Raw genomic sequence first — 21,912 nt, 5'->3', positions numbered from 1 at the left:
CTTTTCCACAGTGTAACAGAAAGCCTGCTTTATACTTCTCGTGTTCTGTGTGTTAGGTAGTAATTGGTTATTGACATTTTCAGTATTCCTGCCCTGGGAAATTCTAGCTCCCAATGTATCTTCAATTGAAATCTACTTCTGTTTTTAGGCTGCCACTGTTCATTATGGAACTGATCCCATTTTAGAAGTATTAGGCTAGTTTGCATCAACAAAAGCACAAGAACACAATGTCGGCTGAAGTGCAAGACAGAAATAATAAATTATAGTGAAATATAGGATAATCAGAAGCAGAAGAACAATTCACATATTTTTGCATCAAAAAGAAAAACAGCAAAATTCATACCATGGCATAAACCATATAAGCGTAAGTATCAAAATGAATCATGATTATTGGCACTATGCAGCTTCACTAGGATTGAGGTCTAAACTTGTGTCTTACTGTGGATTCAAATTTTGCAGTATTGCTGATTGATGCAGAGTGGGATTATGTTTTAGGAAAAATATGGGAAGAGACATAATTTAGCAGACAGCCATATGAAGATTAAGTCCTCCAGCACTCTGCAGTCTGATTCAATATAAAACATATTCATACTTTAATAATCACAAAATGTTATTATATACTGTATATCAGCCTGAAAATTCTGAGAGATGTATTCCAGTATCTCTGTATTTTGGGATACATGAAATTGCGGTACATGATCACTACCAGAGGCCTGACCAATTAAAAGATCATTACATCATTAAATCCTAAAAGATGAAGTAGTGAGAAAATCACTAAAATGCAGATAAGATTCAAAGCTACAGCCCTCCAACCATTTCTGTATTAGGTGTAAAATGGATTAGGCAGGGGTAATTCTTTCAAGAGTACATACATAATATTATGCATACATTGGTACACATTGCATTTTATTTTATATAAAAAATATATAATTATATAACTCATATCATGTATAAATTAGACAAATCAACTGATAATCTACAGAATAAATAGTTAAATTTAAATAAAGGCCACAAACATCACAATTAGTTTTCACTACAATGCATTACAATGGCCATTTAGATTTCTAGAAACCTGTACAATGGGCAGTGACAAAGGCTGTATACACACATGCATGTGCTGATGCCCTGGGAAAGTAATTGAAGCCACCATGCCAAGGACCAGGCTGCCTCGTTGTTTCACTCATGCCAACAGGCTGTGCAAAGAAAGAACTCCTTAAATGCTTTGCACAGCTCTGCTGTCTACTTTATGGCAACAATGTGTTAGAGCAGATTAATTTTTAATGTCAAAGTGTTAGGTTCTTACATGGAAAAATGAAATTACAGCCTGGAGAGATAGATTTATTTCAACTTTCAAAAATTCACCACACTATCTGACTAAGAAGGAGCACAAACAATAAAAGCATGTTATCTGGTGACTGAAACTTACATGTATAGGTGAGGCAGGATCAGGCTGAACACTCTGAAGGCAAAACAAGATTCATCATGTTAGCTATATGATTTGTTATTACAGAATCCAAAATAGAAATAGTTTTGTGCTGGATTTCTCATCTACAGTATCTATCTGACTTTCTGTCTATCTATGTACAGCTTCCTGTGCCAATACATCTCAAAGTAGTTTACAGTAAAAGCAGAAATAAAATACATAATAAAACATTACCTTTAGACAATATAAAACACACATATAAAACAATGCATTACCTTTAGAAGAGAGTATTGACAGCTTGCCATGATAAGACAGAACAGGAGCACCCAAATGTCTTTACAAAAACCTTGGTTCATAATTAGAAAGCCAAGAAAAGAAACAAGGATTACTAGAAGAACTGCCAAAACATTCTCCTTGACATCTTCTGTCCTGTAAAAATAACACACCAATATATTTTCAAAAGCAGAAATGTAATCATAAGTACATCATTTCTATATAGGCTTGTAAATTGAAGCCAGATCAGTGTATCAAAAATATACTTAACTTTCTCAGGAGGCCCACATGAAGGCCTCACGTGTGCTCTGATGAATATGCAAAGGTCAACTTTACCTGGCTCTCTGTGCATGGCATTCCCTGTACAACCTTAAAGGTAAAGGTAAAGGTTTCCCTTGACGTAAAGTCCAGTCGAATCCGACTCTAGGGGGCGGTGCTCATCTCCATTTCTAAGCCTTGGAGCCGGCGTTGTCATAGACACTTCCGGGTCATGTGGCCAGCATGACGACTCGGAACGCCGTTACCTTCCCGCCGAAGCGGTACCTATTGATCTACTCACATTTGCATGTTTTCGAACTGCTAGGTGAGCAGGAGCTGGGATTAACAACGGGAGCTCACCCCGCCGCGCGGTTTCGAACCGCCGACCTTCCGATCGACAGCTCAGCGGTTTAACCTGCAGCGCCACCGCGTCCCTTACAACCTTACTGGTGAGAAAAATATCTGCATATTTACATCTTTACCCAAGCAAAAGATTGCCAAGCCAAAGCAACCAGCAGAAGTTAGTTAGCTTAATTACTTTCCTTTGCAGAAATCAGAAACTGTATTTCTGAAAATAGCTACTGAATAAATGCACTTATTGAAAATCTTTCTATTACAAAACCAGTAAGTAAATCTAAACATTTAACATGTGCAATTTTGCAAAAACTATGCAAAGCAATACAAAAGTGATAAAAAAAAGTTAAAACCAATATTTTATCTCTATATACTGTATATACATCCCAATGTTTAGAGACTTGAAAATCAGTGGCATACAAATGGTTGTAAATCAACTCAATAAGTAAATGAAACTTGGAATAAAAACCAACTCTAGCAACCAGCAAAGTGTGAATGGGGTTTGTTGGTAACTGCTCTTCAGGGGTTAAGAGCCATAATTTAGATGCAGCCATTGAAAATACCCTCACTCTTGTGTCTCTCCTAATGTTAGAGAACAAACACAAATTAGTTTCTAAGGTTACAGACAGACTACAAATACATGCATGAGTGGGCCACTAAACTTCATAATCTAATATCCAACTTGTAATTTAGAAGATCCTCCCTTCTATTTCCATTATGCAGCAAGTATAGAAATGCATGGACAATGATTGTTTAAGATTCACAAATCCCAATCCTGCCACTTTATATCAGTGTGAATTCTTTCAGGCAAGAGGAATCTTTAAAGGTCGGATTTTAGATCACATACCTAAAGTGTAACTAGAGCTCTGACTAGGTCAAGGTTTCAACAATATAAGATAGAATTTTTGTTTAAGCCAGATCTGCCGCCATCACACATAAAATAGGGATACGGTCCAAACCAAAAGGAAAAGAAAATCTTTTCCTTGACTACAAATCAGTCTAAGCAGTTCCCTGCAGCTTCTTTCCTTATCCATTTTCTTCTCCCTTCTTGTTCTTGGAGCTTGATTGAAGAAAAAAAGCACTTATTGGAGGAGACTACAAAGAAACACTATATTGTCAAGATTGCTGGTGTTTGTTTTGTTGTTGTTTAGTCGCTTCCGACTCTTCGTGACTTCATGGATCAGCCCACACCGGAGCTTCCTGTCAGTCGTCAACACCCCCAGCTCCCCCAGGGATGAGTCCGTCACCTCTAGCATATCATCCATCCACCTTGCCCTTGGTCGGCCCCTCTTCCTTTTGCCCTCCACTCTCCCTAGCATCAGCATCTTCTCCAGGGTGTCCTGTCTTCTCATTATGTGGCCAAAGTATTTCAGTTTTGCCTTTAATACCATTCCCTCAAGTGAGCAGTCTGGCTTTATTTCCTGGAGGATGAACTGGTTTGATCTCCTGGCAGTCCAAGTCACTCTCAGAATTTTCCTCCAACACCACAGTTCAAAAGCATCGATCTTCCTGCTCTCAGCCTTCCTTATGGTCCAGCTCTCGCAGCCATATGTTACTACAGGGAACACCATTGCTTTAACTATGCGGGCCTTTGTTGTCAGTGTGATGTCTCTGCTCTTAACTATTTTATCGAGACTTGTCATTGCTCTTCTCCCAAGGATTAAGCGTCTTCTGATTTCCTGACTGCAGTCAGCATCTGCAGTAATCTTTGCACCTAGAAATACAAAGTCTTTAACTGCCTCTACGTTTTCTCCATTTGCCAGTTATCAATTAAGCTGGTGTTTAGGACCCCCATTTAGGTCCTCCATTTGCCTTAAAATTTGAATCCACCCTTGGCTTTAAGTATAAGTAGGGCAGGTCCAAATGTAAGCAAATGTTGTTGTCACCATTCATGTCTCATTTGAAGCAGGACAGCTATTGATTTCCACTTTGGTATTAGGAATCCATATCAAATATACAAATTACAAACCTGAAATGACTACTGATTAATACCCATTAAGAGAAGATATTTAAAAATAAAATAACACAAGAAACATGCTAATGTTTTATGAATTAATATTACAAGTGAATGTCATGTATCCGTGTGAAACTTACCTGTCCAGCAATGCCAGCAAGGTAAGTCGATCATACCAGATTTTTATCCATTTGCCAGGAAATACAATAAATTTGTAAAACTGTCTATTAATTTTTCTTTGAGCTGATGAACATGAAGAATCCTCAAGGTCTTCACTAAAATGCTTTCAACATGAAATAAAGAATAATAGAATTGTGTATCATTTTCATAGCACTGCTTTGTATCAAAAGAAGGTTTTGGTACAATTCTATAGTTGTTTCTTTTTCAGTAGATATATATAGCCAGTTAAAGAATGGCCATAGTCAATATTTTCTTACAGATAAACTTTTTTTTTTTGTAAACTTGTTTATATTCAGGCTTACCTAATTTCTTGCACATGGCACAAACTAGGGTATTTTCACAGAACTTGTAAGATTATCACTTGGACCACTTGAAATACACCAGAACAAAACAACCTAAGTCACTCAAGATTGCTCTTTGTGTGACATTTAGGTGTTGCTTATAATTTGAACATAAATGCCATTAGATCTGAAAATACTGGAAAAAGTATTTTTATTATTTTATTTAGAGCCAGTTTGGTGTAGTGGTTAAGACATCAGGCGAGATTAAGAACTGGGAGACTGTGAGTTCTAGTCCCACCCTTATGCAGAAAGCCAGCTGGGTGACCTTGGGCCAGTCACTCTCTCTCAGCCCTAGGAAGCAGGCAATGGCAAACCACTTCCCAAAAACCTTGCCAAGAAAACTGCAGGGATTTGCCAGGCAGTCACCAGGAATCAACACTGACTTGAAGGAGAGAGACAGAGACAGAGATTTCCTCTGAACAAACAAAAATGTTTTCTGACTCTTTTGCTCCTTTTAAAAAAATCCATCAAATCAATTTTAAAAACTGACACTATCAGCATAACATTTGGTATATTAGCTGATGCTTAGTGGAAAATTACATATTCTTCCATTTGTCTGCTATAACAAGCTTACATCAGCTACTATTGAAACGTGCATGTTTCTATAGCTAGTAAATTTAAAAAATTTACACATTTTTTAAAAAATGTATAGGTACTGAAATGTTACATGGTACCCGTTGGTTTTCAGAAAGAGTTCCCCGTGCCACCATCAGTAAGAACCGCTGTTGCCGTGCTCTTTGCCCATGATCCCCAGAAGATTCTTCTTGGATCTCTGAGGAGCTGTAATGGATTTCACTGTACACAAGAGATAAAAAGAGTAGAATCAATTAAACAATTATTTGGGGTGTCTGCAGGGGTGGGGTGATAAAAAAAAAAGTCAAGATGGCAGGAGGCAACTATGAGATCAAAGCTGCCATCTTGACTTTTGACACACGCACACACACACACACACACCCCGAGATACCCCTGATTCTATTGAAAAGATGAGGGGCTTCAGAGATCGACTATACTAGCTGGAGGATCCCACAGATTCAAGGAAAACCTGATTCCAATTTCAGTAACCAGTCACTTACAAGTATGCTTCAGGGCTTTTCAGTTCAAGCTCCAATCAGCCTCCAGAGGGGCAGTATGAGTGAGCTGAAATTTCTTCCACAAATGTGCCAACATCTGACTGAAGAAATTGGAATACTACAAATAGCTCTCATGTTCCTACCGGGTCACTGCTCCTGATTCCTGTGCCACTTAATAACAGCCTAAAGGATAATTCTATAGCTTGATCAATACTTGAAAGGTGCATTTTGAAAGAACACCAGATGCCTAACCAGGCAATTAAGAAGGGCAAAGAGAGAGCATTTTGTTGAGCAAGGGCATATTTTTTAACTACTTTTGTCTTATACCTTTGGGATTAATGAGAGGCTTCGAGAGAAAGTAGAAACAATCCATAAAGCAATCAGGCCTTTGGGTTCAGGCCCAACACACCAGACCACTGTAAAATTAGAATAGGCTAGCAAAATGTCACCATGGTTTGTTGGTTGCTGTAGGTTCAACCATTTAAAGAAATTATAATTAAACCAGACAAGTCCTGCCTTAGTGTTATATCAATGAAACATAAAACCTGATTTATAGTGAGCATCTGTACATAGCCTAATTGGCTACAAGAATATAGAAATAATGTAAAATAATTGTATACAATTATTAATGCAATCAATGCAATAAAATTAATATAATTTAAAAATCATTGGGAGTTCCTAATCAATATACAGAATTGTTGATGACTGCTCTTGAAATGTTTATTTGAAAATCAGGATATCTGACATCTTAGCAATCAACTCAAATTCTCCTCTAGTACAATTATGTGAAGTGTCAGCTTAGCTAATATATTGGACTCAAATAGTGGAAGAAACAGTGCAGTTCCATTAACACCAAAAGTGAAGTTTTAATTATGACAATTTTAAAGAAACATTTTAAAGACTAAAGCACCATTGAAAAGAATGGGATTTGTGAGTAAGCATAAATACAATTGAATTCTACAACATCCCATTTAGACTGTATATGAAATTAAAAATCATGGAATTTTGTGAATATAATTAAAATAGATTGTCTGGCTAATTAGTCAGTTAAAATAGCTGTATCTTACATAACTGTTGCAATTTTCAGAATCGATTAAGATCCCAAATCAACTGAAATCCGTAGCTTACAACCATATCTCAAATACAACATTTAACATCATTTAATCTTCTCCCTAAACTCCTTGAAATCTGGTGTCTAAGATGAAAAAGAAATGAATAAAACAGAAGCTAGGAAGATGAAATAAATACTTTCTATTTTTTCTTCTTGTTCTACAGAAGATTCTTTTTTTCTTACAACCTTCTAAATGATCCATCTGCCAAGAGTTAACTGTCCTGTTAAAGATATTGGCTGCCACCATGTGGCAACATTTTTTGCATTTACTTTTCTTTTTATTTGACTTACATGGCATGATCAGATCTTGTGCAATCCTCTCCACCTTGATGGGACTGCAATTCCCAGAATCCTCAAACAAAGGTCACATTGGCCAGTAATTCTGGGAGTTGCAGTCCCAATCATACCTGAAAGGTACCAGGTAGAGAAGACTGACCTAGAATATTAACTGAGGGCCAGCGTGGTGTAGTGGTTAAGATGTTGAACTGGCACTGTGGAGACTCAGGTTCCAGTCTACTCTTAACTTACTGGAGACTTTGGGCTAATTGTTCCCTCAGTCCAACCTACCATGCAGGGACACTGTTGTAAGGGAAAATGGGAAGAGGGAGCCAATGTATGCCACTTCGAAGGAAACATGAGATATAAATCCAAATAATGAATTCTGCTTTCTTTGGCTACCCCACAACTGACTTATAGTAAAATGTAAAGAACCTGAAGCATCTTGACATGAAGATAAGAGTAACTATGAGGGAAAAAATGTTTGTTCCTAAACAACCCTTTTTAAGAGATGCTGACTAAAACTCTTATATGACCAATGCTTTCCTTGGGTTTTCATTTGGATGCCTGCTGATTTACCTGTCTTTTAGAGGGAAACTGCAGATCATAAGGAAAAGGTTTGTTATAAGAACCTCTTAACTGCTAAGGGATGCTTTGACAATGGTCATCAGCAGTGGATTTTAATTCTGAAATTCAGTGATTTTGAATATAATTGTCAAAAGAATGAGAGAGGCAGACTGCTTATGTGCCTGTTTGTCTAATCTCAAGACATGGGCCAAAATTAATGCTTACCTACCTCCCAAAGCTTTGTCTAATCATTTTTACTGTTAAAAGTACAGGAGAAGGTGAGGCTGTTGTTTTTTTCCTGGTCAAGTGGCACCTTCATTTCCAGCTGGCATCCAGGGACTATTATAGTTATACTGAGGCATAGACAGCATTATAAATAATGATATTCTCTGATCACTTGTAAGTTCAGAGAAGAAATGTATCTCCTCTGCATGCATGGTACATTTCCCAGAATCAGAAAGAAAAAGTTTCTGATTCTGTTCTGACTCTATTTGCCCAGAGCTGTATGTTTACATCATTACCCCACCTACTTCTCAACTTTGTCATGATACACTCATAATAGTAAAACAAATTGCAAACAGTGGCAGAGACAGTGCAGTTATACCTTCTTGGGAATACTTCTGGTGCAACCAGAGAAACTTACTTCTAAACAATGATGTGTAGGAGTTATTTTAAAAATTCTATACCAATAGGAAGCAGAGATACAGGAGTCCTTATATCCCAATTCTCATAAATCCTCAAGGAAGCAGGGATTTTTTCCTTGTATACTGTTCAAAATGTGCCCAGCATAATAACTGTAGAAACTTGTCAAATAGCAGCACCTCTCTGCACCAATAATTAGGACCATCAGCTTGCTGTTACTGTTGAAGAATGTCCTTATCAGTTAAAAATCACCTTGGTAGGCAAACCAAAAGGCTACTTGCTTTTCAAAAAATGTTATTCAGTACTCAAGTATTGAAAAAGGACATCAGCTCCTGTTTCAGCAAAAAAGCAAACAAACCAACCTGGAGAGCTGGGTACATTTGTAAAGAGCTTGGAGAATATTATGATGTTGAAAACTGTCAGATATAAATGCAATTGCCTAGGAGATCTCTGTTACTGTTCAGGGATGCTTTGGACAGTACAAAACATTCTGTGGCCCCTTGTAATTTATGGGAAGTAATCAGAATCAATTACAAGGATTTCCTAGAGTAAATGTTTTTCTGCAAGCCCAAGGCCAGACGTAGAGCTTGCACTGCCAGGGAGTTTTAAAATTAACCTTCCCCCTTGTCACCAGAAGAGGATTCCTCTATTCTCAACAACTAATTCAGTGTAACATGTAAATTTATAGGCCTACTGAAAATATGAATATGTCCAAAACAGAAAACGGGTCAAATCAATCATGACGTTTTCAGCAGCGTCCTCTCTGAGAGAGAATGCGTTTTAAATTATTCAAGTGACACAATTCAAAGTCAGTATCATGCCCTTTTATTTTTGTACTTTTTACTGCAGAAAAGGGAGAGAGAGAGAACGAATGAACGAATGAACGAATGCTGGAGGTGTGTGTGGAAAAGAAACCAAGTGTCCAGTTATCACAATTCTTAGCATTACATATTCTAAATGAACATCTCGGAATGATTCTCTCCATTATGATCTGCAGATGTTGTTGAATTATTTTTGTCTTTGACCATTTGACACATTCTGGCTAAAACTGATGGCAGCTGGAGTACAAGCGTGCCTGGTGATCCACAGGTTCTCTTGATTTTGCTGGCAGGTTACTATGGGACTGAGAGACAGAATGCCTGACTAGCTGGATTCTTAGTCTGATACATGGTATTATTATTCACAAAGGTATTCCATTATTTCTCTCTGCTATACTACCTTTTCTTGGCCTTTGTATGTCTAGTCTTCTATAGGCAACTCTCCAAAAAAGGTTTAATTTCCCTCCTCCTGCCAAAAAATATTTAATTTCCCTCCTTTCTCCAAAAAAGGTTTAATTTCCTCCCTCCCTCCCAAAAAGCTTTAATTTCCCTCCTACCAAAAAAGTTTTAATTTCCCTCTTCCCACCCCAAAAAAAAGGTTTAATTTTCACCCCCTTCAGAAAAGGTTTAATTAAGTTCCCTACTCCCTCAAAAAAAAAGATTTGATATTTGTTGAGTATTGGGTCATGCAAAGTCCATGATCATTGCTAACTTTATAAAACTTTCGATTTTGAAATTAATAATAAAATTTAAGTAAGTTCAGAATACATCCAGAAAATAAGGGGGGAAAATGGGGAAAAAATGAAAAAGGGGGACTATCTAAATGCTTTTTGTATAATGTTTTTCTTTTATCTTTTTAAGTTTTTTCTTTCATTACAATCTCAAATTCTCCCCTCAGAAGAAATAATTTGAAATGCTTACACAATATTGATTGCAATTATTAGTTGGAGCACAATGGGAGAGAATTGTGTTGCCTCATGTATGGGTGACATGATTTTTTTTTACTGTTTTTGTTATGAGCTGCCTAGTTTTATTGTATTTAAGATAGGTGGCCATATACTGTTAAGTTCAATAAATAAATAAATAAATAAATTTGAGCAGACATTTTTTTCTGCACAGGGAATGTCAGAAATTATTTTATTTATTTTCTATCCTGCCTTTATTATTTTTATAAATAACTCAAGGTGGCAAACATACCTAATACTCCTTCCTCCTCCTATTTTCCCCACAACCACCATCCTGTGAGGTGAGTTGGGCTGAGAGCAAGCGACTGGCCCAAGGTCACCCAGCCGGCTTTCATGCCTTAGGAGGGACTAGAACTCTCAGTCTCCTGGTTTCTGGCCCGTTGCTGAACCACTAAACCAAACTGTCTCTTATAGAGTGAATTAAAGTGAACATTGCTGCAGGGGGAAGCAGGGGATCATCTGAATCTCCTGTTTTGAGAGAGAAGTATTTTAGGCCAGCCCTATGGCTACATAGTGAGTAACCTGCTCACAGGAGAGAAAGAAACAAGTTCCCAGTTTATAGGTCTACAAATCCTGCAACTGGGCCTGAACATTATTATTTTCATTGATATCTTCAGTCATCAACTGCAGCTGAAAACAACACAAATTAGGAGTCCCATAATTATTCATGAAACTACAGATGAAGTGTGGCTGAATCCATATGACATGTTTGTATCATTTCCAATAACTGTGCTAGTTAAGCATCGGAATGAAAGGTGACAGAAAGTCTTCCTATATAGTTTCTAGCATTTTCCAAGATGCTTATCAGGGACAAGACAGGGGAAGGATAACAGGCCCAGCTTTCCTCCCTTAGTCAACATGAACTGGAAAACAATGTTGACAATATGTTTAATACACCATGGTTGTATTATAGCAAGATGTTGGTGATACACTACACTAATATTTTAAGATAACAATATTTGATTCATGAACACAAAAGGAACCCTAATTTCCATTCCATGAAGGGGAGAAAGCTCACATTCATGGAGTTGCTCTTTCCTGCCTTCTCCTGCAACCCCTTCCGCTTCTGAAATTGGGAACCAAGTTTTGGATTTGGCCCAGATCATGCCTCCTGGTTGGTAAAGGTCTCCAAATAGGTGACAGTGGGCTAAGTTAAGGCCATGGTAAATGCAGCCTTGAATGAGGATATGCTGTCATTCTCCTAAAGAAGGTAGTGGTGCATCTCCTCAATGTTGATATTCACTCAGTGTTGATATTCACAACCAGGTCAAGAGGACAATAGCCCTCTTCCACAACTGTACCCTACCAGGTGGGATAATACTTACAGTAGGTTGCCTCTATTGCAACAGTAGCTTACATCATAGGAAACATTTGCAACTGCAGTCCTAATATTTTACTGGCACAAAATTAAGATCTTTGTTAAACTATTTACAGCATGTAATATAAAACTTACTCCTTTACTCTTGTCCTAGAAATTCAACAGTTGTATTTCATAATGGAGTAGATGAGTGGAAGGTAACATGTTTTGCAAATAAGAAGTCCTAGGTTCAAATATTGGCAGCTATAGTTAGGAGTTGGAGAAATACTATGAATTACTGCAGAAAATACAGATCTTGAAGCAGAAATTATCTAAATTATTATACAACAGAATCTATGTTTGTTTGCATGTGGACATTTCATGAAAATTATGTTCCCAATATTTAATTTTGGAAAACTAAATAACCGCTCCAGCAGTGTAACATGGCCATGAAATGGAGTCATCCCATAATCCAAATATACATGTTTAAAGCACATGAGGAGTTTACTTACTGAGCATTGGACATGCAATCATAGATGGGTGAATTTTCAATATTTCCTTCTTTTTGACTCCTTAAGTAACAGGACCTAATTTCTCCTTCAAATAAAAGAAGACATAATCAGTTCAGTAATGATCTGTCATGCACTCAGTGTTATAACTAAGAAATTACTGAATTAGAAACTCTCCAGAAATAGAAATCCTATCTTAAGGCATCATTGTCAAAGACTTACATTCTCTCAGCTCTATCTCATAAGGCAGATTTCAGTACCATTACAGCTGCTGCAATGCAATCATTTTAAAATCCTCCTTGCCACAGCCAGCTTTGCCAACAGTCCTCCTGTAATTTTGCACCTGTCATCTTCCCATTTCAGATACAGATATCTACACCTATATATTGCATATCTTTGGAAAGCCTCCATAGATAAGTCAGAACAATGGCATCTGAGAGGATGGGTGTGTTAGCAGTCTGTGCCAACTTGGATGCTAAAATTTAGTTCCAGAGCTCAACTCTGGAAGAAAGAGGAGGAAAGGTAGAAGGAGAGAAGTATGTAGACTGAACTGGAACTGGTAAAAATGTTAAATGGAAGAGAGTGGAGAAAATGGAGGAAGTTAAGGCCTTACACAGCAAGGCCATAGTCAATTCCATGTTTCATCAAGAGAGTGTGGACTGGCGCTGCAGCCAGGCTTGAAGACTGGAATCTGGATGGTCTTGGGTACTGCTGGCACTGGCATTCAGCCCAAAGGAGAGCAGTGCAGAAGCCTCAGAAGCTCTTGCCCACAGCACATTCAAATGCTATATAGGAGAGTTTGCGGAAGAGAAGCAGAGATGATGGCAGAGAACAAGGGTGGCTGTTGCAGCATCTGGAACCCAAAGTGTAAAGGGAGGAAGGAGAGAAAAGAAAAGAAAAGAAAGCTTGGAAGCAGTTTAAAACTGAGGAGAGGAGAGGACAAAGTTATGGACAGTGGGGAGCAAAACAGGGTGGAAGAGCCAGGAATTGTATCAGGAGGCTGTGTAAATGTGATTGGAGGAGGAATACTGGCTTAGCCCTGTGTTGTATGAAGTGAAGTATATGGAATAGGGGTCAAACTGTGAGGATACTGGGTAGACCACCAGAGAAAGAGAACAAGAGAAGTGACTCATCTTGCTCCCTGCCTGAGAGAGAGGGAGCAGAGCAGAAGGGTATCCTCAGAGTGAGAGAACAAGGGGGGAACCATGCCCTTGACCATAAACTCCAGATTGGGTAGGAAGGTGGTTCCACCACGGTTGCATCTGATATTTATTGAGCTGTAACACCCCAAAGTTTGAGAACCCCTGATTTTAAAGTTCTTGTGGTGCGCTCCAAATAAATTGGGTTGAAAATCCCAACAAAATCATAGGATTTACAGTGGTGACTGAGGCCAGAAGCACTTTTACACAATTACATCTACTGCACTAGCTGCATCCTTGTCCAGAGCCAGTTGAATTTGGCAACAGTTATCTATGCCTTGACTGCTGCCTGTCTCAACTATGGCAACATGTCTAGAACTTAATTAATGCAACATGTGCTAACCACAGCTGGGTATCAGAGTCAAATGATACCTGTACTGCTTATTGGGCACCTCTGAAGTGTTGATGCTAACCTTCAGAGCCTTAAATGCACAGGGTCTAACTATCTGAAGGATCCCCTCTTCCACTAGAAATCACAAAGATTTTTCTGTCACAAAGACCCAATAGCCATGTCTCCCATGGGATCCTGGAAGCCATTCAGACACATGACCCTGAGCAGTTAATCCACATGCACGCAGAAACCTCAATAAGCTGTCCAAAAGGTAAAGCAACTGCCCCTCCCAACTCCTCCATATGAGCTTACCATTTCCATCTATGAAGACATGCATTGCATCCACAGACACCTCTTCTTGCACCGATGCTTCAGGCCCACTTATGACTTGCAAGACGGAACTATCTGGCTGTGAAGTTACCCGGTAAATGATCTGTCGTTGTCTGGTGCTCTGGTAACTTGTCAAAACATCAATCAGGAGAAAAAAGAAAGGTTCAAAAGCAATGTATGAAATGCTTCTCTGTCCCCCCTCAACCCGTTTCTCAAGAAATCAAGAAAGTAGATCAAATGAAAGTTTACATGAGCTCTTTTGTAATATAAGTGACCAACATGCATTACTGCAAACTTCAAAAATAAGAACATAGCTCTTACTGGGCGGTGAACTTCATTGATTCTGGGATCACTGGATTAACATTAGTAGAATCTTGAGTTTCCATCTCGGTTTTATCCTGTTTAGAAGAACCATGGTTTTCTTTTTCTGCACAATTTTTTCCTGTTGCCAATGCCCCCTCTTTTTTCTCTCTTAAAAAGCCATCTGAAAGACACAGGGAAGAGAAAGCTTTCCATACGCAACCTAGGAATTGTTTTGCTTTTGTTTTTGTTTCCTGGATGAAAAGGTTTTTTAATTAGAAGACCCCACACAGAGCAAACAACAGACCTTTGAAAATCAATTTATGATCACATTAATTCATACTTCCACCCCTAAGAATCTAAGTTATTACACTTCTTGAGCCAAGCACTTATGTATGCTGAATGATGCACACTGGCGAGGCTGAAAAGTAGCAATAATGTAAGTATTAAATTAATCGTCTGCTGTCTTTTCCTTTGTGTTTGCATGGATGGAAAAGTGACTCATAACCTGAGTCTGTAGGAAATGTGATACTAAATCTTTCCTTTTCTTCCTTTTCTGTCTCCTTGATTTCACTGTCAGCTCAACTACCTATAGGTTGCACAATAGCTTGCTTCTCCTTCTCCTTCCAATTCCTTTTTGCTCTTTGGTCCTCATCTTTAAATTCTATAATCTGTTTTCCTCAGACATCCCATGCTTCTTTTATTCTGACTTCTCCTACCTCTGAGATAACTGATTTCTCTTTTTTTAAAAAACTCCTATTCATTTATTATCTGTTCCTCAGTTTAATCCAACCTCTTTAACCTCTCGCATTGATTCTCTTAATGCTAATGCAATATTTCAACTATTCCATTGCTTGCTTCCAACATCAAGATCTTTAAGATACTTATCCACTTAAATATTGGTGAAAATTACTTTTCCCAGAGGTTGACAGAACCTCATATGTAGAGCCCTGCTGCACTGAGCCAAGAGCCCATCTAGTCCAGCTTTTTATGTCACACAGCAGCCAATCAGATATATCTAGGGAATTCAGAAGCATAAACAAGAGGATGGTAGCTCTCCTCCCATTTGTTCTCCAGCATCTGATATGTAAGAGACATGCTGTATTTAAGGAGATACTGTATTATACAGCCACCAAAACTAATAGACCCTGAAAGTCAGATCATTCATAAATTTATTTAACAATCCTTTAAAATCACCTAAATTGGTAGCCATCACCACATTCAACAGTTTAAAGGAAGGATCTTCAACTTAGTTTTTTTAGATTATCCTAAATTCTAATATTGTAAAAGAGAAAGCCAGCTTATTTAGGAAGTAGCTAAAAATTATTTTACAATCTATAGCTTACTTTACAATCTATGATCAACAAATCATTCTGTTCAAAGCTGATGGGCCATATCTCTTTCTTGCATTAGGTACATTAGGGTCTGAAAATACAAATATTATGACATATTATTGGAAAATCTGATTTGGAGAGGATTTTGGTATGGAAGAGCAGTTCTATAAAAGATACATATATTTGTTATTTATACATGCAGACACACTTCCAAAGAATGGAATTAATTGCATATAACTGTAAGAAGGGCTCCATCTGCTCTTCTGCACAGCAAACACTGAATATAATGAAGAGTAAGAACAGCAAAGGACAACTGATATCCACTACACAAAGAATCCATTGGGCAGCTATAACAAATTTGAATGAATGAATGAACAAGATACTTAATGCTTGAGTGAAGAAATGTATAGTTTTTTCCTAACCCAACAAAGGACAGAGAATAAGAACAACAAGGAGACAATGTGTTTTCTTAAAAACTAATCAAATATGGTACCCAATATACAGTACATCTACTGCAGCCAAAAAACTCTATCCATCTTACATCAACTAAGGATTTATTGATAAGGTATTTACTTATGCACATCTTTCATGTTTAATATTCTAGAGCATATATATTTATTAGTGGCCATTCCTTGTTTTTTTAGCATGAGTGGAAGTTGCTTTTAATGCACATAAATTTCCCACATTTCCTTGTGTGCACTGGAAACTAATAATTTGAATTATGCAGTGTACCTCCAACTAGCCCTTTATCTTTTGCAGGCTCTGCTTTCAAATCTGATGCTGTTGGCTTTGAAGTATTGATGGATTCCAGCAGTGAAACAAATTCTAAGAAATTTGATTCATTTGGTATCTGTCCTTCTTTAGCTTCCAGATCAGATTTTGAGGTTGGCAAAAGTTTTTCTTTTCCACTAACAGTCTCTGAGGAATTCTTACTTAAAAGCACATCTGTCCCACTATCCACACTGAGAACACGAGCATGTCTCTTTTCATGAGCTGTTTTATACAAGGGGACCTCCAAATTCCATTGGCCTTCCTCTGGGTCTTCTAGAGTTCCAGAAGCATTTTCAGGACAAATAATTACTCCTTCATGACTATTTACTGGATTGTGACTGTGTTCCTTTCCAATATTGTCTTGTTCACCAGATTCATAGCCAGAACATTGATTAGATGATGCATCTACATTTAAATTGTCTGTTCTTAAACTTTCACTTACTTCTTGAAAAGCATGGCCTCCACTGTCCTCAGATAGTTCAAAAGTAATCATGGGGATTATCATCTGACTGTTGCTTTGCTTATTGTCTTGAACTGTTGTAGCAACCCCAGATTCTGGATCTGAACCAGATTTCTCAGCACCCAACAGTTTCATATGCTGCAAGCCTTCTAAATCAGTAGCTGAGTTCTGGGCACTACTCATAGTGATAACTATTTTAACGGGTTCATGTAATGTGAATGGATCCCCAGAATGAGAATTGTCCACCAAAGCAACAGCTATCTCACTTTCTGATTCATCAAACTGTACTTTTGGGTCATCCACATAAGAAGAGCTTTCTGCAAGTCCCTTGGTTATCAGAGTATTGCATTTTGGGAAACTGGTTGTAGTGCTGTCTTGAGCTGACACATCCAGTAATTTCTCTTTCCCAAAACACTTGGGATTGTTTAAATGTTCTGAAAAGATGACAGAATTGTCAGTACTCCAAGGCTGAAAAGATATGCCTGTTTTTAAAACATCACACTGGGACAAGGAAAGATTTGCCAATTTGTTAACAAGCACATCTTTATCAAGAGGAGCCTCCTCTTCTCCACTATGGCCAGAAGGCTGTGCCTTCTCTTCTTTTTCACTTGTTCCGCTATCGATAATAGTCTCCGCAGTATTCGGCTTGGCCACTAATGTCGGTGCGGTAGAACTTGACATATGTGTCACAGAAGCAGACAGAATATCGGCTTTAATGCAGGGTGAGGTCAGCAATACTGGTGCGACGGGCTGTTCTTCTGAAACCAGTATTCCTAGTAAAAGGAGACACAGAGATATAGCATGTCAGAGATATATGAAGCATTCCCAGAAAGAAAATTCATGAAAATTAGCAGTCAATGTACAGCTAAATCCCATTGCTCTGAATGGAATGTGCCTAAATTTACTTTGACAGCACCAATTATTTTCTTGAGAGTTAGAATCTACAAAAAATAATATAGATCAGTAGAAAACCATGAAAATATGCATGTATCATTATTATTTTTAAAAAGGTAAAAACATTTTATGAAGCAGATATTCAAACATACAAAATATTTCAGATACTAAAGACACTAATTCAGATGCAGTAAAAACAACAAACTAAGCATAGAGTTAATTTCTTCCATATGAGATTCATTCTGTAATCCTTAATAATTGTGTAGGATTGTGCTGTAAACTCCACGAAATTCAGTAGGACTTCATCACTAGATAATGTGGCAGCTCTGTACAACTCCAAAAGACAAAGCCTGGGAGGAAAGGATATATATATGTGTGTGTGTGTGTGTGTGTGTATAAACCAACCTAAACTGAAGATTCCCTCAAGTTGAGGAACACTCCTGATGAGTAGGAGATATAAAGAAATATAATTCAGATTCTTTAAGGTGGGCTGGTTCATAGAGGGACAGTGATGTTTTAAATGAGCCAAGAAATCTATTCGGCTTAAAATGTGACGGTTCATTAAAAAGATAGCTTTAAAGCAAATAAACAGTATGAATAAACTATAACCAGGCCTGAGAAGTGGCCTTTTCTTTAAATTAGTTTAACAAGTGTTTCTGCCGCACTTCAGCTCTTTTAGATTAAAGTTCCTACCACCACTGAGCATGGTCACTACAGAATGTTGTTTGTAACACACCTTTCAGATCTTCAATGGTTTCTTGAGTTGGCAGGTTCTGAAATGAAACATATCAATTAAAATGATGAGAACTGTAAATATAACATTACCTGCATTTCAAAGCAACAAATAATGTAATTATGTTTCATGTTTCATTACAACAATGGCCCCAAAGTTAATGAATACAATCATTGCATTTGAACATACAGCATCTTTTAGCTTCCTTTTCAAGTTGCCGGACAACCACGTATACCAGAAAGGATGAGGTATAGGCGTTAGGCTGTCTGTTTTGTTCAGACTGTATTTCATAATAAAGAAAGAAGTTAAATAACTCTAAGTACTGGTAAATTATAAGGTGGAGAAGCATATTACTCCTGCTCACTGATATTGAGGTTCTAGCATGATAGAGAGCTAATGTAGTGTGATAGCTAAAGTATTAAGTGTGGACCAAGATTTCCCAGGTTGAAATTTCCATTGAACCATGGAGTTTACTGGCTGACCTTGGGTTAACCATTCTTTGTCAGACCAGCCTCCAACACAGAAGTACCCTCTATATGTTCTCCATCACAGAAGTACCCTTCCCTGTATTCAACTGAAAAACGTCTTTGAAGATGTCTTTAACACTCAGTTACGAGGGAAACTCTTGTACATGCTGGCCCTCCATGTACGTCCTCCAGAGCTCTTGCATACAAATAAAGCTTTTGGATTTGTTTTGTCACAGGACAGCACCTTTGTGACTAAGCATAGAGACTTATTAGACCAGGTACCAGATTCACTTTACGTGTCCCCTGCACTCTTCCACTCACTGAATACTCAGTTCTCAGTGCTGATGGCATTTTTCAACAAGGGCCAGATCCAAGAAAAAAATATTTCAGTGTTCCCTTTCTCTAGCTGTTATTTCCCATAATCATTCAGGATCTGAGGCCATCATTTTTCAAGTTTACTACTAAAGTGATGGCTAAAGTGAAGTTATTGGAGTTTCATGAATGTCATGAGAAGAGAAGAATTCCACCTTCTCCTCCCCTCTTAGTGAAGCAAAATGTGTCATACCAACTTCCCTGTTCCTGCTTCACTCCACTGGCAACAGTTTTCCAACACGGTGAACCTTGGAGCACAATGTGCATATTGTTTTATTAAGAAAAAAGAAATATGGGGGGGGGGGGAAGCGGTTGCTGCTCTGTTTTAAAACAAAGCCTGTATTGCATCTTTTGTTGTAACAGACACCAATGGCATATACAGAGTGAAAAGTACAGGAACATTATTACCAACAAAAATTTACTAACCAGGCCTCCTGAAGGCTGATGAGAAAGGATAGCCGGTATTTTGATGCTACTGTGGATGGTGGGTGTTGAACCATTATATTTGGTATCTTCAGCTGCACCATTGTCTCCTATGTTGTTGCTGTTCAGAATAATGAAGATGCAAGAAAGTTAGTGATCACTGTTAGGTAAGGAATAAATCATTCTCAAAGGTGCTGAGTTTACTACAAGCTGATTCAGAAAACTTTCTTCAGGGGCAATCTGAAAAAGCTGCCTACTTGGTGCCAGGTAACCATAGAATAACGTAGGAAGAGCCATAATGGAGCAGAACTCATAAGCTTTGCATAGAGAAGGTTCACTTCCCAGCATCTCTTCCCCAAATCCTGGAAAGGCTGCTACCATTGCAGACAATACTGACCTACTGTAGAGGTACCAGTTGTTTGATTCATGTAAGGCAGCTTCCTATGGACCTTTTAGCTTTAAAAAAATCTCTGTGCTTCTTGGTATTGGATATAACAAATATCCTGATGCAAATAGGGGTGTGCATAGTACTATTAAGAATATGGCAGTTATGCCAATCCTTCTTTGGGGAATAATTTAATTCCTTTCCTAAATAGCTGTTTGTTATGATCAATGATCTTACGACTGGATAAATGTCCAGCATCCATTGGATCCCATGATTTTGGAATAAGTGATCCATCTGCAGAGTCTTATTACATACATGATGTGCTTGCTTTCATGTACACATTCTTCATAATTGGTTCAGATAATACCAAATAGACGTGCATAAGGAAGTAAACCTACCTGAGATTTTTATGATGAACTGCATTATCTCTTTTATATTCTTTATGTTGTTTCTCTTCCTTACAAGGGAGTTTTTGTTGAATTATCTCTCCTTTGTCAAACATCAGGTGCAGGCGGTAAGTGATCACCTTTATCATCATGAAAAATAAGGTCACAGAACCACAGTAGATGAAAGCTGTGGTGGTAGTGGGAGGACACGCCTAGACAAAGGAATAAGGAAGAGTCAAGCTAATTCATCATCAAAAATGATCTGACCATTTAAATAATATGACCAATCATTATGATTAAAACTGTTGTATTTTCCTAGTAGTAAAATAAATAACAATTATAATGCTGATATTTGCCTTGTTCCTTTGCTAAGTGCTTGAAAAGTGTCATCTATAGAAGTCTGTAAGATACAGTAGTATTATTTTTCAGATTATAGAGGAGATTGCTGAGGCTGAAATATAGTCACTTGCTAATGGGATTCATGGCTGGCTCCCGAGTGGACTAGGGACTAGACATTGTCATATTATCATTTTTCTTTAAAGAATGTTAAGCTATGATATTCCATATTTACTTCATACTTAGTTTTTTGTTTAACTCTCCAAAAATAGTGTGGGTGCATGCATGTGTGAGTGCGTGAGTGAAACCTGACTTGTATGACTTAAACTCACAAACCAGACCTTAATACTATACCCAAGACTAACAGAGCTACCCGTCCACTCTTTATATACCCAGTTTAATTTTGTTGGTCAGCACAGGACCTGAAGAAGAACATACATCTGGGGTTTGAGATTTGGTGTGGGAGCAAAGCAATCACAATGAATTCAAAGTTCTGTAATAAGGAAATACTATTAAAGAGGCAGAAATGATGGTTATTACAATTATTAGGAGTGGGAGCCATCACAGTTGGTAAGTTTTATTAGAGATCCCTTTCCCAGTCACTTCTTTTTGTCTCTTAAATCCACCCCCTTACACCTTTCCTCAGCAATCTGCCACATCCTGCTCTTCAAAGACCCTTTCCTTTACCTACAACCTGGTAGGTAGGAAGGCGACATGCGCCTCTTTCCCAGATCAGAGGCCTGCTCTTCTTCCCTGTGTGCCCAGATCTCCTGGCTGGCCGGCCAGACTCACCAAGTGCAGCGCCATGGGTAGCAGCAGCAAGAAAAGCCAGAGGTAGAGATGGCAGCTGTTAGTGAATTTGCTTTGCTCCGGGTCGTGGTACCAGCCTCCGGTCAGCGCTGCCCACACTCCCTGCCGGAGCAGCTGCACTACCTGGGACACCATCGCCAACCCCGCACGAAAAGGGCCGCCGGCTCAATCTCTTTGCCGTTGCTTGGGGCGGCGGGGGCGGCGGCTCTTCCTGCGAAGATGCTTCTTGGCGCCGGGCACCCGAACCTCCATGCCGGATGCTAGAAGGATTTTCCCATCATGCTGCGGGGAGCCCAATCCACCAACCGTGTCTCCTGCCACCAAAGGATGCAAAGCAAAGGCG

The 21,912-nt window shown here is 38.4% G+C and overlaps 1 protein-coding gene across 1 annotated transcript in view; it reads right to left on the bottom strand.

The window, feature by feature from the left end:
- PCNX2 (pecanex 2) overlaps window positions 1-21,912 on the bottom strand; it is a 102,426-nt gene extending 80,514 nt beyond the window's left edge. The window contains exons 1-12 of the mRNA XM_063306774.1: window positions 21,552-21,912; window positions 20,436-20,635; window positions 19,656-19,773; window positions 18,394-18,430; window positions 16,265-17,536; window positions 14,220-14,382; window positions 13,881-14,026; window positions 12,042-12,126; window positions 5,458-5,578; window positions 4,403-4,545; window positions 1,699-1,852; window positions 1,427-1,459 (exon numbers count right to left, since the gene is read on the bottom strand). Coding sequence (XP_063162844.1) covers window positions 1,427-1,459; window positions 1,699-1,852; window positions 4,403-4,545; window positions 5,458-5,578; window positions 12,042-12,126; window positions 13,881-14,026; window positions 14,220-14,382; window positions 16,265-17,536; window positions 18,394-18,430; window positions 19,656-19,773; window positions 20,436-20,635; window positions 21,552-21,704 — 2,625 coding nt within the window. The 5' untranslated portion in view covers window positions 21,705-21,912. The remainder of the gene's footprint in view (window positions 1-1,426; window positions 1,460-1,698; window positions 1,853-4,402; window positions 4,546-5,457; window positions 5,579-12,041; window positions 12,127-13,880; window positions 14,027-14,219; window positions 14,383-16,264; window positions 17,537-18,393; window positions 18,431-19,655; window positions 19,774-20,435; window positions 20,636-21,551) is intronic.

This window comes from Candoia aspera, chromosome 1 (genome assembly GCF_035149785.1).
Source record: "Candoia aspera isolate rCanAsp1 chromosome 1, rCanAsp1.hap2, whole genome shotgun sequence".
NCBI lineage: Eukaryota > Metazoa > Chordata > Lepidosauria > Squamata > Boidae > Candoia > Candoia aspera.
Note: the sequence above shows the minus strand (reverse complement) of the source record. Positions and strands in the feature narration are given on the sequence as shown.